At 36.8% G+C, this 12,860-nt stretch overlaps 1 protein-coding gene across 2 annotated transcripts in view; it reads left to right on the plus strand.

The window, feature by feature from the left end:
* The first annotated feature begins 797 nt into the window (after positions 1–797).
* The window catches only part of LOC5576881 (netrin-B), a 275,274-nt gene continuing 263,211 nt past the window's right edge, over positions 798–12,860 (plus strand). Inside the window, exons 1-2 of one of the 2 annotated variants that reach the window (XM_021847759.1) lie at positions 801–949; positions 1,511–2,837. In XM_021847759.1, coding sequence (XP_021703451.1) covers positions 1,691–2,837 — 1,147 coding nt within the window. In that variant the 5' untranslated portion in view covers positions 801–949; positions 1,511–1,690. Of the gene's footprint in view, positions 2,838–12,860 lie in introns of both variants that reach the window. The other variant, XM_021847767.1, reaches the window with a different exon arrangement.

A 12,860-nucleotide genomic window follows, 5' to 3' on the forward strand; every position in this document is an offset into this window, starting at 1 on the left:
ATCAAATAGGTTGATTTTTTCTTCTTTTTTGAAGTTTTTACCTATACCGAGAGAAACTTATCTGTGAAGGAGTTTGATTGGAATTAAAGTTAAACGAATGAATCAAACAATTTCGCATTGCCAGTTGAGCAAAATACCACCACATCATTGTCATGAACCGCGAGGAATATGGTTTGCTCTTTCATTCATGGCATACTTACTCACATGCTATGCATCCAAAACGAGTAGTGAGCAAGTGATTTTCACCTACCGGCTCAGCGTCTCACGCCTCATTGCTCTCAGTTGCTCAGCGATCTGTGCTCTCTGATTTGAGCATAAATTCTCCGATTCTCTCGTAACTCATTCTCCAATGAAATCTCACCATCTCACAATTTCTCTTCGTGGCAGGACACACGCTCTGTAGTTGAAGCGGATTGCCACAAAGAGTGCGGCAATATGAAAACAAAAACATCCAGTCTTTTAACGGCACATAAAAGAGCAGATTGCGGGCCCCTTGCCACTCGCCTCCTCGTATGCTTCCACCCACTCGGCAACAAGCGATACAGATAGCATCGGTTATGATACGAACTCTCCTGGCAGATCCTCTCCGCGCGCTGATAGATCCCGAGAGTCAGTAATTGCTCTCCCTTCATTTCATGATAAAGAAGCTGCGGGAAAATTCTGACCGACTCCAACTCGGCTTGCTTCCTCAAATATGACACCCCCGTGCAGACCATACCTTTTCGCAACTCCACACGCAAATTTCCCTTTTTCGAACCTGTAGAGCTCATCTCTCTAGGTTTTCCTTCCACTCGGCTGCTGCTGGCAGATGGTTTTCTGCTTTGTGCGCGTTTTAGTCCCGAATCTGTGGCGGCAGTGTGCAAGAACATACTGATATTCAGTCAGCATCCATCCTCAGCAAGCAGTCGTTCGCTGCAGACAGCTTTCGTCCTCGCGTTGCCAAAAGATTGTAGGTTCATAGTCTACGGCACGGCTTAACAGGTTGCCTCAAAGGCGATTCGCGTAATTCCGTGCCGTTCGCCCGCGGTCCTTGGACTTCTGGAAGCGTGGGCAGGCCGGCTTTCACTGTTCCTCTGGTTCACTGCTTGTGTATCACGTCAGTTTTGCAGACAAAGTGTCGTCACTCGTCGCGCCTCCTCACTTCGGTGCTCGTCGGCGGCAATCCAATTCTTGAGACGTTTGTTTTGATTACTCGCTTCGCCTTCGGTGCTTCGGAGCGCGCGTGGTTTTCGAGTGACATTGCAGCGCTGCAACCCAATTATATCATGTAGTGTGAAATAAAGTTGCACTCCACGGGTTAGCGAAGAAAACGTCTTCATGTGTAAGCAATGAATAATGTGAGACATGTGTTAATGGTATGAAGTTTAGAATGTGATCTAAGGATAATTGGAAATTACCGTTTTGCTGCTGACGGGTGTGTTGATGGTGAAATAAGTGAAACTAGCCATTCAATTAGCTAGGCGAGCCCTTTTCCGTAAAGTGGAATCCGTGTTACATTGAGGTTTTTCAGGTTTGCTGAAATGGAGTGAAACCGCCCACGTGCGGAAAGAGTATTAATTAAAATTCCGTGTTCGGTTGGGACCAACGCCTGGCCGGCCTCAATTTATGCTACAATAGCAATTAATTAAAATTTTATGAGGAAAACAGATTTTTGCGACCGCTGTAGTGGATAGAGGTAATTTGTGAAACAATGAAGTGGTACATGTTGGTCAGCATTGTTTGGTGGGTCACTTTTCTGCTCGTGGTGCTAACAGTGGCCTCACCGGATGGATACCTGAAGTTGTTTCCAGTGCAGTCGCAATTTGACCCATGCTATGATGAAGATAGACCAAGGCGATGTGTTCCGGATTTTGTGAATGCTGCGTTCGGGATGCCTATAGTTGCTTCGTCGACATGTGGATTGCGGGGCCTCGAGGAAGTGTGTGATAGTCAAGAACTCCGTGGCCCTTGCCATCAATGTGATGATACTATCCCCAGAAAACGATATCCAGCTTCTGCTTTGACCGACGTTAACAACTCTAACAACGTAACCTGCTGGCGATCGGAAGCCATCCCAACTCCAATGGGTTTGAACGAACCTCCGGATAATGTTACACTGACTCTATCACTTGGTAAAAAATACGAACTAACCTATGTGAGTCTCACATTTTGCCCTGGAGCTGTCAAACCAGACTCTATTGCCATATACAAAAGTGCCGACTTTGGAAAATCGTGGCAACCATTCCAGTTTTACAGTTCCCAGTGTCGAAAAGTCTACGGTCGACCAAACCGAGCCACCATTACCAAAGCTAATGAACAGGAAGCTCGTTGTACCGACGCCCATCGTCATATGGGTGAATCAACCGGGATACAAGGTTCACGAATTGCGTTTAGCACCCTAGAGGGACGTCCTTCCGCCTCGGACTTCGACTCATCACCGGTGCTTCAGGATTGGGTCACAGCTACCGACATTCGTATAGTTTTCCATCGCTTGCAGATGCCTCAAGAGTCCATAGAGGATCTATTTTTGCTCGGATCTCCTCAAGTGCCGCCATCGTTTCGGCAGCGAAAAGCTTCTTTCGGGTACAATGGAATCGAAAACTACGAATCCACCGATTCAACCATAGCTGTTCCGACCGTTCCAACCCTGACGCATCACTATGCAGTTTCGGACTTTGCCGTTGGTGGAAGGTGCAAGTGCAACGGGCATGCTTCTAGATGCGTTTTGGGGCGCGATGATGACTTAGTGTGCGATTGTAAACACCATACCGCCGGAAGAGACTGCGAACGCTGTAAACCGTTCCACTTCGATCGACCGTGGGGACGAGCTAATGCACGGGAATCTAATGAGTGTAAAGGTAAGTGGAATAGTTTCATAACCACTGTTGAAGGAAACGGACACATTTAGTATCAACAAATAATATGGGAGAAATGAAACGATAGTGTTGTGCAGTTGATTTTAGCTTGGATATGGAATCTTTAATTACTTGATTTCACATGAGGCAGCATTTCAATATTGCACAATAGTTTTCCGTGAGCTAACGGAAATGTAAGTGAATACATATTATACAAGAGTTGTGAATCCATCGGATAACTGTGCATATGACTGTAATAATAGTTATGCTTGAACAACGGAGAGAAGCTTGGTTGTTAAAATATACACGGTACCTACACTATCCATGTTCGCTTAGTCGACGAAAGCCGCACAGATGTTTTCAGCACATTTTTGTCATTTGAATTTTTTCTTCCGCAAAGGTATCTACACTCTGAGAAGCAATCATGTTCAAGTTATTACCAAAAACATATAGCTTTTTTCCATAATGCTTTTCACATATCTCTAATATACAAATCGTATAGATAGAGTTCATTATAAAAATCACATACCTTTCAAGCATAAAGATGATGGATATGGAAGTTGGTATCATAGACAACATCATATACATTTCGTCAGAAACTAATATAAATAATAATTGATTCTTTAATCAAACTGAAATGGTTTTCAAATGAGATTTACTATATCATTATTTGAAATAAATTTTTAAAAATAAAAATTTCACGTTCAAATAGTACATTTTAAAATTATTTATTTAAGATAACATATTAGAATATACGAAAAAGATGTATTCGTTGACATACACTCCAAAAATTTGTCATGTTCGAATCATTACAATAAACATATAGATTTTTTCCATAATGATTTTCATATAATTCTTATTTCGAATTCATACGGATAGAGTTCATTACGAAAATCATATAACATTCAAACAAAAAGACTATGGATATAAAAATCCAATGTAGGTTGGTGTCATATACAAAATCATATAACTTTCGTGTGAAACTGAAGTAAATTGTAATTGTTTCTTTAATAACAATGAATGGGTTTTCAATTGGCATTTTCTATATTTGATTATCCAAAATAAAATTTCAAAAATAATTAAATTGTTCAAATAAATTTAACATTGTTTATTTAACATTTCTTCAATACAAAGTGAGCGAAATTCATAAAATATATTTCCTTGATTTGAGAGAGACGTAATACTTCGCCGTTCATTAAACATTACATTATCCGGGTATTCGCATATATTGAAGATTATCATCTCATAGTTCTACGTCTGTTTCAACAATTCAGAGGGAATTTTGTTGCACCATTTTTGGTGAACAATTTTTGAAATGATGGAATATCTCCCTGAATTGTATGCCCAAAACTAATTAACAAATAAAATAACTTACTTCGATAACGTCAAGCAGAACATCGAAGGTTCATAGTTGCATGGAATTTGAAGCTGAACTCTTCAACGACCAAGGCAAAGGCTCATGAAGAGAGGTTCCATATTCTGAAATATATTTAAAAAATAGCAGTATAATCAAAAAGAGCTGATTTCTACAGCTTACCTTTGATAAGATCTTTAAAAAATTTTCCAACAAATCGTCTAGAAACAGAAAAAAAACTTGCCGTGCCATCGTGTAGCTAAATAAAAACCGATGTTTTTCACATTACACAATCAGATACCATGTATATGATTTTGTAATGACTGAATGGATAATGGCGTCCAACGAGTTTTATGTAGAATTTAAATTGCTTCCAAATTGTTATTAGTTTAACTTAATTGGATCTTCATATAACCATCATTGGACATTAATAAAACCTTTCAAATCTGAATTCCGAAGCAAGTATATGATTTTTCAGACAAGGATAATCGGATTAATTGGCTCAGTGTAGCTTGAGAAAAACCATGAACTTCTCCAGTCTTTATTTCTTTATCGTCCGGGTATTTGGATACACTACCTGTAAAGCCATCTCATAGTTACTACTGGAACTCGAACAAAAGGGATTGTTGTAGCATCTTCTTCTTCTTGGCATTAACGTACCCACTGGGACAGAGCCGGCTTCTCAGCTTAGTGTTCTTATGAGCACTTCCACAGTTATTAACTGAGAGCTTTCTTTGCCAAAGTTGCCATTTTCACATTCGTATATCGTGTGGCAAGTACGAAGATACTCTATGTCCAGGAAAGGCAAAGGAAATTTCCATTACGAAAAGATCCTGGACCGACCGGGAATTGAACCCAGACGCCTTCAGCATGGCTTTGCTTTGTAGCCGCGGACTCTAACCACTGGGCTAAGGAAGGCCCTGTAGTATGGTCGGTATATAAATCTAAAACAATAAAACCATGTTAACACAATTTAAGCTTAAAACTTACTGCCGAATAAAACAATTCATCTATATCTATAGATCGTCCCCTTAATGCTACAACTAGATAACTCGAAAATCAAAATTTTGAGATGTGCAACTTTGAAAGTATGACCGTTTAACAAGGTGATGGTTAATCGCAATGATTATGATCTAAAAATAATCTTTAACTTGTGTATTTTGAATCACACGCTTAAGACCTGTGGATATTTTGCAGATCTAATTAAGAAAAATGTTTTGACATATTGAAGTCAAAAATTTCAAATTTCGAGTTATCTAGTTGTAGCATCAAGGGGACGAGATGTCGTCAAGCAGAACTTCATAAAGTTCTCAGTTGCATGCAATTAGATGCGACATTCTTCAACGAGCAGTAAATAATGGTTCCACATTCTAAAATATATAATTTTTGAAAAGCTGATATTTACCAACAATGTGAATATGAGCAGTACATACAATTTGTATTAATGGATGCATTGGATTATTTCTACATCTGTTCAAATGTGTGTCTGCAATTATAAATTTATGAGATGCAAGTTGAAAATCAGCCAAACAACCAGACTCGGTGTAACAAATTATTCCTGAAACGAGAACAACTGTCGTTTACTATGGATAGTGATATTATTCCATTGAAAAACAGAAAATATTGCTTGGGTTTTTTTTTCGTATTATTGAAGCAGTCATTATTATTGTCGTACAATAATTAACCTAAGGGTCTGTTCAATAATAAAGTAGGGCAAATTTCGAAGACCCCTCCCCCTCTAATCTCCCCATAAACTCTTAGATAATCAATGGACAACCCGTAACTTGATTTATCGGAAACAATATATTTTGTAAATATTGTTGATGATGATGAAATATTACAATAGTCCCAAGCTGGATGGAATCAACACGAAAAAAAAAAAATTTGATCGCTCAACAAACAGTTTCACATCATGGATCAAGAAAATCTAATTTTTTATCCGATTCACTCTTTATGTGTGTCATTAGCATGAATGTTCCAGTATGGTTACACAGTTAGATATTATGAACCACATGTAACTGTTTTGGCTTCATACTTTAGTTCATGATGGTTGTAATTTCATAATGGATGTCGCATTTTAAAGCAAACTTGTATTGTTTTTGGAGGAAAAATATTTATGCATCGTAATCGTAACATTGATTAGTTCCTTCGATCTTTCTCAAATGTTTCAATTGTTAATACAGTCAACTCTCCATACCTCGATATTGAAGGAACCATTGATTTAGGGAAGTATCGAGTTAGAGAACACAATTCCAGTACAAATGCAGGGGCCATCGAGATAGCCATGAAAACCAACTTTCACTATGGTTCTCTAAATTCGATATCGAGATACGAATTATCGAGTAAAGGAGAGTTGACTGTACAAACCTTGCAAGTTTCATATTTTCAAAACAAGGACTGGCATCGAAAAATTATGGCTTGTATTTTAGTTCCTGAAAGTATATTCATATTTTGAGATTTATGGTTTGGGCCAACTTTGATCACCCATGTTCGGTTTGTTTGAAAATAATGTTACTAACTCAATACACAGCAAAACATAAATTCATGTTGGCCGACGTAATTTTCGGCTATTTATCTAGAATCAGATGTAAATGAGTTCGATCACATTCATTTTACAACAATATTCCGCTCAAAATGTTTACCGTATTGGATCAACGTACCGTTTTGACTCATATTCCGAACACTTAAGGCCAACAGTGACTTCAAATGCATCTGGTTGGCATGAATTGGATGATATTTGTGTAAATTTTAATTTCATCGCAAAGCCTAACTGTTAGCTGTTGGGTGTACCAATAATAATGTTGGTTTAATTAGTTTTAGTATTGATTTAACGTAAAAGTATGGAACAACATTTTGATTCAAATGCCGAACACTGTGCTTATTCTGTCTCATATTCCGAACACCTTGATTCAAATTCCGAACAGCACGAAAAAATCATATTCAAATGAATAATTTCGCAAATAAATTTATCTGAGCTTGTTCAACTGGTCTCAAACTAGAGAATCGTCAAAAAAATTATATTGGAAACTTTCAAATTGAATTGCAATTGACTGCCAATTCCTTATTATTTGGTGACATATTTCAGCGAAACATTTCAACCTAATCGTCATACAAAAACCGAGTGTTCGGAATATGAGTCTGTTCGGAATTTGAGACAAAACGGTAAATGCCAAGAATCTCATTTCGAACACACAACCTTTAGCAGATTGAACACACTTTCATCAGCGTGGGGAAATGACCGGAGGTATTGGACGTGACTTTCACTCGCTAGTCCAGAGTTCGGATCTTGGTCAAGTTTTTACATCTCTTTTTTGTTAACTTCTCGGAATGCAATATATTTTCTATTGTTAAGGAATGATTCAAATATTACGCAACCAAAAATCAATGGAAAAGAGTTATTTTGAATTAATTGCTCCAAATTAACAAAGATTAAGTATACACTAAAAAATCAATACTTCAATATAATGGCTTAAGCTTCTGAATACCGTCGTTGGGGGTGACAATGGGTCAAAAAGGGATGTGTACGATTTATTTATTGAATAACTATCGCAATTTAACTCCAATAAACTTCAAATTTGGTGTGTATGTACTTTGATGGTACATTAACAACTGTTCAAAACATTGAAGAAAAATATTTATTCACAGCGGCACCACAAGTGACCCAATCTCACCCCATAGAGGGGGTGACATTGGGTCACTGTAATTGAAATAACTTGTTTTTGATAATATGGTTGCAAAACCATTCACAGCTGAAGAATATTGATGAAATACGATGCAAACAAGATGAAAAAATATCTAAGATGTTTCACAAGTATGATAAACCCACTTAAAAGAACGATTATACCAAAAAATTGAAAAGCTATGAGAAAAAACATATAAACACAACATTCATCGACAAGTTTACATAAATTTCGAAGATGTCTGGGTTCGATTCCCGGTCGGCCCAGGATCTTTTCGTAATGGAAATTTCCTTGACTTCCCTTGGTATAGAGTATCGTTGCACCTGCCACACGATATACGAATGCTAAAATGGCAATTTAGGCAAAGAAAGCTCTCAGTTAATAACTGTGGAAGTGTTCTTAGAACACTAGCCTGATTAGCCGGCTCTATCCCAGTGGGGACGTTAATGCCTAGAAGAAGAGGAAGAAAAAGAAGAAGAAGAAGAATAAGAAGAAGAAGAAGAAGAAGAAGAAGGATCGATGAAGAAGGATCGATGAAGAGAAATTGATCATGTGACTTACGCCCTTATTCTAGCAAACGCTTGAATTTTTCTTTTTTACATCACGAAGAGCATTGCAAGTGCGAACGGAAGCAATGCCGAAGAAGCAAAATGAACGCACCGATAAGTTGGACCCCTTCAACTTGCAGAATTCATTTATCCAAGCGCTGTTCATTCCTGTGATTCATTGCAATGTTGCTTCCTCTCGCAAACTCAAGCAAACACATCGCATCGTGTACTGAATACAAGCAGCCCGAAAAAAGCACGCTTGATGTACACAGCACGAGCGTGGCTGGGAATGCGACCGCTATTGAGCTAATTGAGTAACATTATAGCAAATTTTATGATAGTGTTTAGTAGTGATCCTTTATATGAGAGATAAGCGGAAGTAAAATGGAATTATTTGGCAGCAGACCAGCATTGCTGAGTTTGCTCGGCATCAAGAATAATATTGTAACACGGACATGACTTTCTCATTGTTAAAAAGTGTATTTTATTCCGATATAGATCTTTGAGCTATATTTCCAAACAAATAGACAGCAGAAAAAATCAACGACTAAATATCGCATTGACAATAATTCAAATAAGTAAAATATTTCATATTTTTGCTCTATGCAAAGCAACTTTCACCGCAATAATTTCAAGCGGATTACATTACTCCTCAAGAAAAGTTCGAAATAAAAATAACGCATGTTCGTTTGGCTCCCGCTTTGACCGAAATGTCAGCTTCCGCGAATCTCTCTAATAAAGGATCACTAGTGTTTAGGCACAATGGATCATTAAAATAATCAAAACGGCCACTATGAAAGGATTGATAGCACCACCATAGTCTTGTGTGTTTGACATAACATCGATACTGTCACAATGTACGGTGGCGCAGCTGTTTCGAAGCGGTGAGTGCCGAAAGAGTTATCTCCAATTTTCCATTGCCACATAATATTGATGGCATGTATATGAATAGCAAAATATACAGATTTTAACACTTATCATTAGCAAGATGTATGGGAGGTCTAGGAGGTTTCTCAAAAGAACATACATTTCTACTGTTCAAGGCCGCACGGGACGGTGTTTTAATCACCCTCTCCATTTGAAGAAGCAAATCTCACTACCACTCAATATATCGATGCGAAAAATGTATCACTAGGGTTACCATATTTGCTCTCACTGAAAAGAGTACATTTTTTTCAACTCTGTAAAAGAGTACTTAAGAGTACACTTAGCCTACCCCGCAAAATTTTATATGCACTACTTATTAAAATTTCGACATTTTCTTGCAAAAAATTGTCGGATTCTTAATCATGGCCACTTTTCCTACATTTCAATTAAAATTAAGCTTTCAGGGAGGCACTATTCTTAACTTTCCATCATAAATTTTACGAAATATAAATCTTTTTCACCAATTCTGTAATATGCCTTCATACTTTCTTAGTTTATTTTTTGAATTATTATTGTTCTGAAAGTCGTTCGACTTTTTGTAATAATATAGTCTTTCAAATAATGTTTTTTGAAAAAAATTTTTCCTTAGTACACCCGATTCTGGTTTTGCACGGTTTTTTACATTGCTTGTTCTGCACAGTTTCTCAAAATAACACGGATTTTTTAGTTCATGAAAAATCGCATTACCAAAACGACGTTTCTAGAAGAAGTGCTTGAGAAAAAGTTGCTTCAATAAGATTAAATTGTTCGAAACAAAGTGATTTTGAATTTTAACTGACTTTTTTAATTCAAAATTAATAGTAAGTTTTTTATAAATATATCAGTTCTATCTTGTACTGTGTTGAGTGAGGTAACGAGCGAATATTTTTTTTATAGTTATTTTTAGCTGATCGTTTTTGTTTTTGTCGAAAATAGGTGAATTATCTTTGTTAAAATGGGAAAAAGGTTGATCTAGTTTCTTCACTAGGTTATTTAATTTGTCGATTATCGTCAGTAATAACTGAAAAAGAGTACACTTGAGCCCGTTTAGCAAAAATGAATAGTACACGAATTTTAAAGTCAAAAAAGAGTACTTGTACTCTAAAAAGAGTACGTCTGGTAACCCTATGTATCACTATAAATATATGTATGTAGTACACAACCTAATAAATTTTCAGTTTGATCGGTTCACTAAAACTAGAGATTTACTTCTGCAAAGTTTTGATGATAATTGTTTGAGTGAGACAAAAGATAGGGAAAATAACACGGTCTCCCGTGTCACCTTAAATAAATAACAGTACGTAAAAGCATGTAAATTTTATTTTACAAAATAATAAATCATAAATAATGTGAGATTGACGACGCGCATAACGTACTCGCCTTTCGTGGCATACCAGCTTGTTGCGGGCTCGTAGGAAGATGATCGAAGTGAATATTTTTCTGCTCTTCGCGATTATAGCGTTGAGAGAAGCATCGATATGAAAACAACCGCCATCTATTGGCCCGTCGGTCAAACACACCGATTTTTGCATTGGGCGTACATGTCCTCGTGACTATGATTTTGATCATAATTCGAAAACTATTACACCTTATTTCTAGATCAAGGAGTCAATGCTTAAACAATAATTCTAAAAGTAGAAGAGATTTTTGAGAACTTGTGATAAATGGTACAAAAATATCGAAAAACAAAAATGCTATTGCTACATAATTATTTAATTGTAGCAATAATAACAAAGTGATTATAGTAGAGATGTTGAATTTAATTTCAAATGATTATTCCTAAATTATAAAACTTTCAGAAAATATTGCATTTGAGATAAAATACATAACTACTTACACATCCTTTTTGCTACGGAATTGAAGGCTGATTTCGAATTCTACTATCTCTCGAAAAACATATCAATTTAGCATCGAAAAGTAGAATGTTTTGAGGATTTTTTTAACGTAAAAATGTTAGCATTATGTAAAATTTGAGTGACAAGCTTTGAATGTTTTTGATTTTAATCAAAATACCCCGACTTGAAAAACCAAACTTGTAATATTAACTCAAGAATTCGTTTTTCTTAACTTAACAACGTAAAATTAATTATCACATATAGTCTGATATCGACTCGCGCTATCAATGTTATCCATATTATAAGTAGGTTAACGCAGTAAAGAAGAAAAAAGCACTATCTCTAATGGAAAACCCACATCAATAGGCTTGTTATCTCACTAGTTGTTTGAAAAAATGCAAGCTTTTCCGCAAAATTTACCTAATTAACTGAAAATAACATCTTTTTTACAATCATATAAATCTCGCTCTTCAAATAAGACTGGACTATATGCCCCATAACAAACGGTCAGTACGCCCCATATCAAATGGATATGCCCCATTACTATCAGCAGTACATGAACGCTAAAAACTGCTGAGCTGCTTGCCCGGGAATAGATGGCATCAAGAGTGGGGCATATCGTCGGGCTCATAGTGGGGCATATTTCCCAGAAATGAGAAGTTGATGGAAAACGAATAATTCAGTGAATTTCCATTTTTTTGGTCATTCATTAGTTCCTGCGTCGATGTTTCATGCTTTGATGTTATTGCTATTTAACTAGAAAAAATGCCTAAATAAACTGCGTGAAAAATTATATCGAAATTTGACTTTTTGCATCATCTCTGTTTTGCTGTAAAATTTCTATTTTGGGAAAGTCTCATAAATAGTAAGGATTCCCAATCATATTCAATTTATTATTGAATTTGGTTCGTCTAATAACAAAGAAGGGCGTATAGCATGGGTAGGGCGTATAACACCCCGTTTTACTGCACTCTTAGAAAAAACAAAAAACAAGCATTATGTTAGCGGTTACCATTTCTAACTTGTGATATAACGATATACCTCACGAAATAAATAAAAATCGGTTGATGGTTCCAAAGCTCGTTTATACGTTTACCTTCCTTGTTCTTCAATCCAATCGAAATCAAACCAATTGTGTATTGATCAAATTTATAAAACCGACCTCGTACACACCAAAAAAATCTTAGATTTACACGTAACGTAATATTAGCCTCAATCATGCAAAGCCATTTCTCATGTATTATTATAGAAAGACACGGACACCGTCTTCAGCCATTTAGCTGCACAGACTGTAACTTAACACTAGACAACGGACAAGCATGCTCCAGTGGCACAGCAGAGAAACATTCCTGACGAAAAGTTTCAATGGCTGCAGCGGGAATCGAACCCACACCCCATGACACGATGCGCTTAAATGCCTGGTAACACTAACCACACGGCCACGAGGCCCACAATTCAATGATAAAACTATAAACACATCTATTATATACAACATTGTTACCAAAATCCTTAATATTGAACGCGAAACGTCTTCTCTCGAAGAATGTTGCATGCAAAATGGCACGGTTTACATGATTTTCACGCTGAAAATTCAATCATAAATAATGCACATGGAATGACAAGCCGTCGATCCATCCATGTGCATTATTTTTGACAGAATATTCATCGTAAACCGAGAATTCTTGTTTGCAATTTCACTTTCA

This window comes from Aedes aegypti, chromosome 1 (genome assembly GCF_002204515.2).
Source record: "Aedes aegypti strain LVP_AGWG chromosome 1, AaegL5.0 Primary Assembly, whole genome shotgun sequence".
Lineage (NCBI taxonomy): Eukaryota > Metazoa > Arthropoda > Insecta > Diptera > Culicidae > Aedes > Aedes aegypti.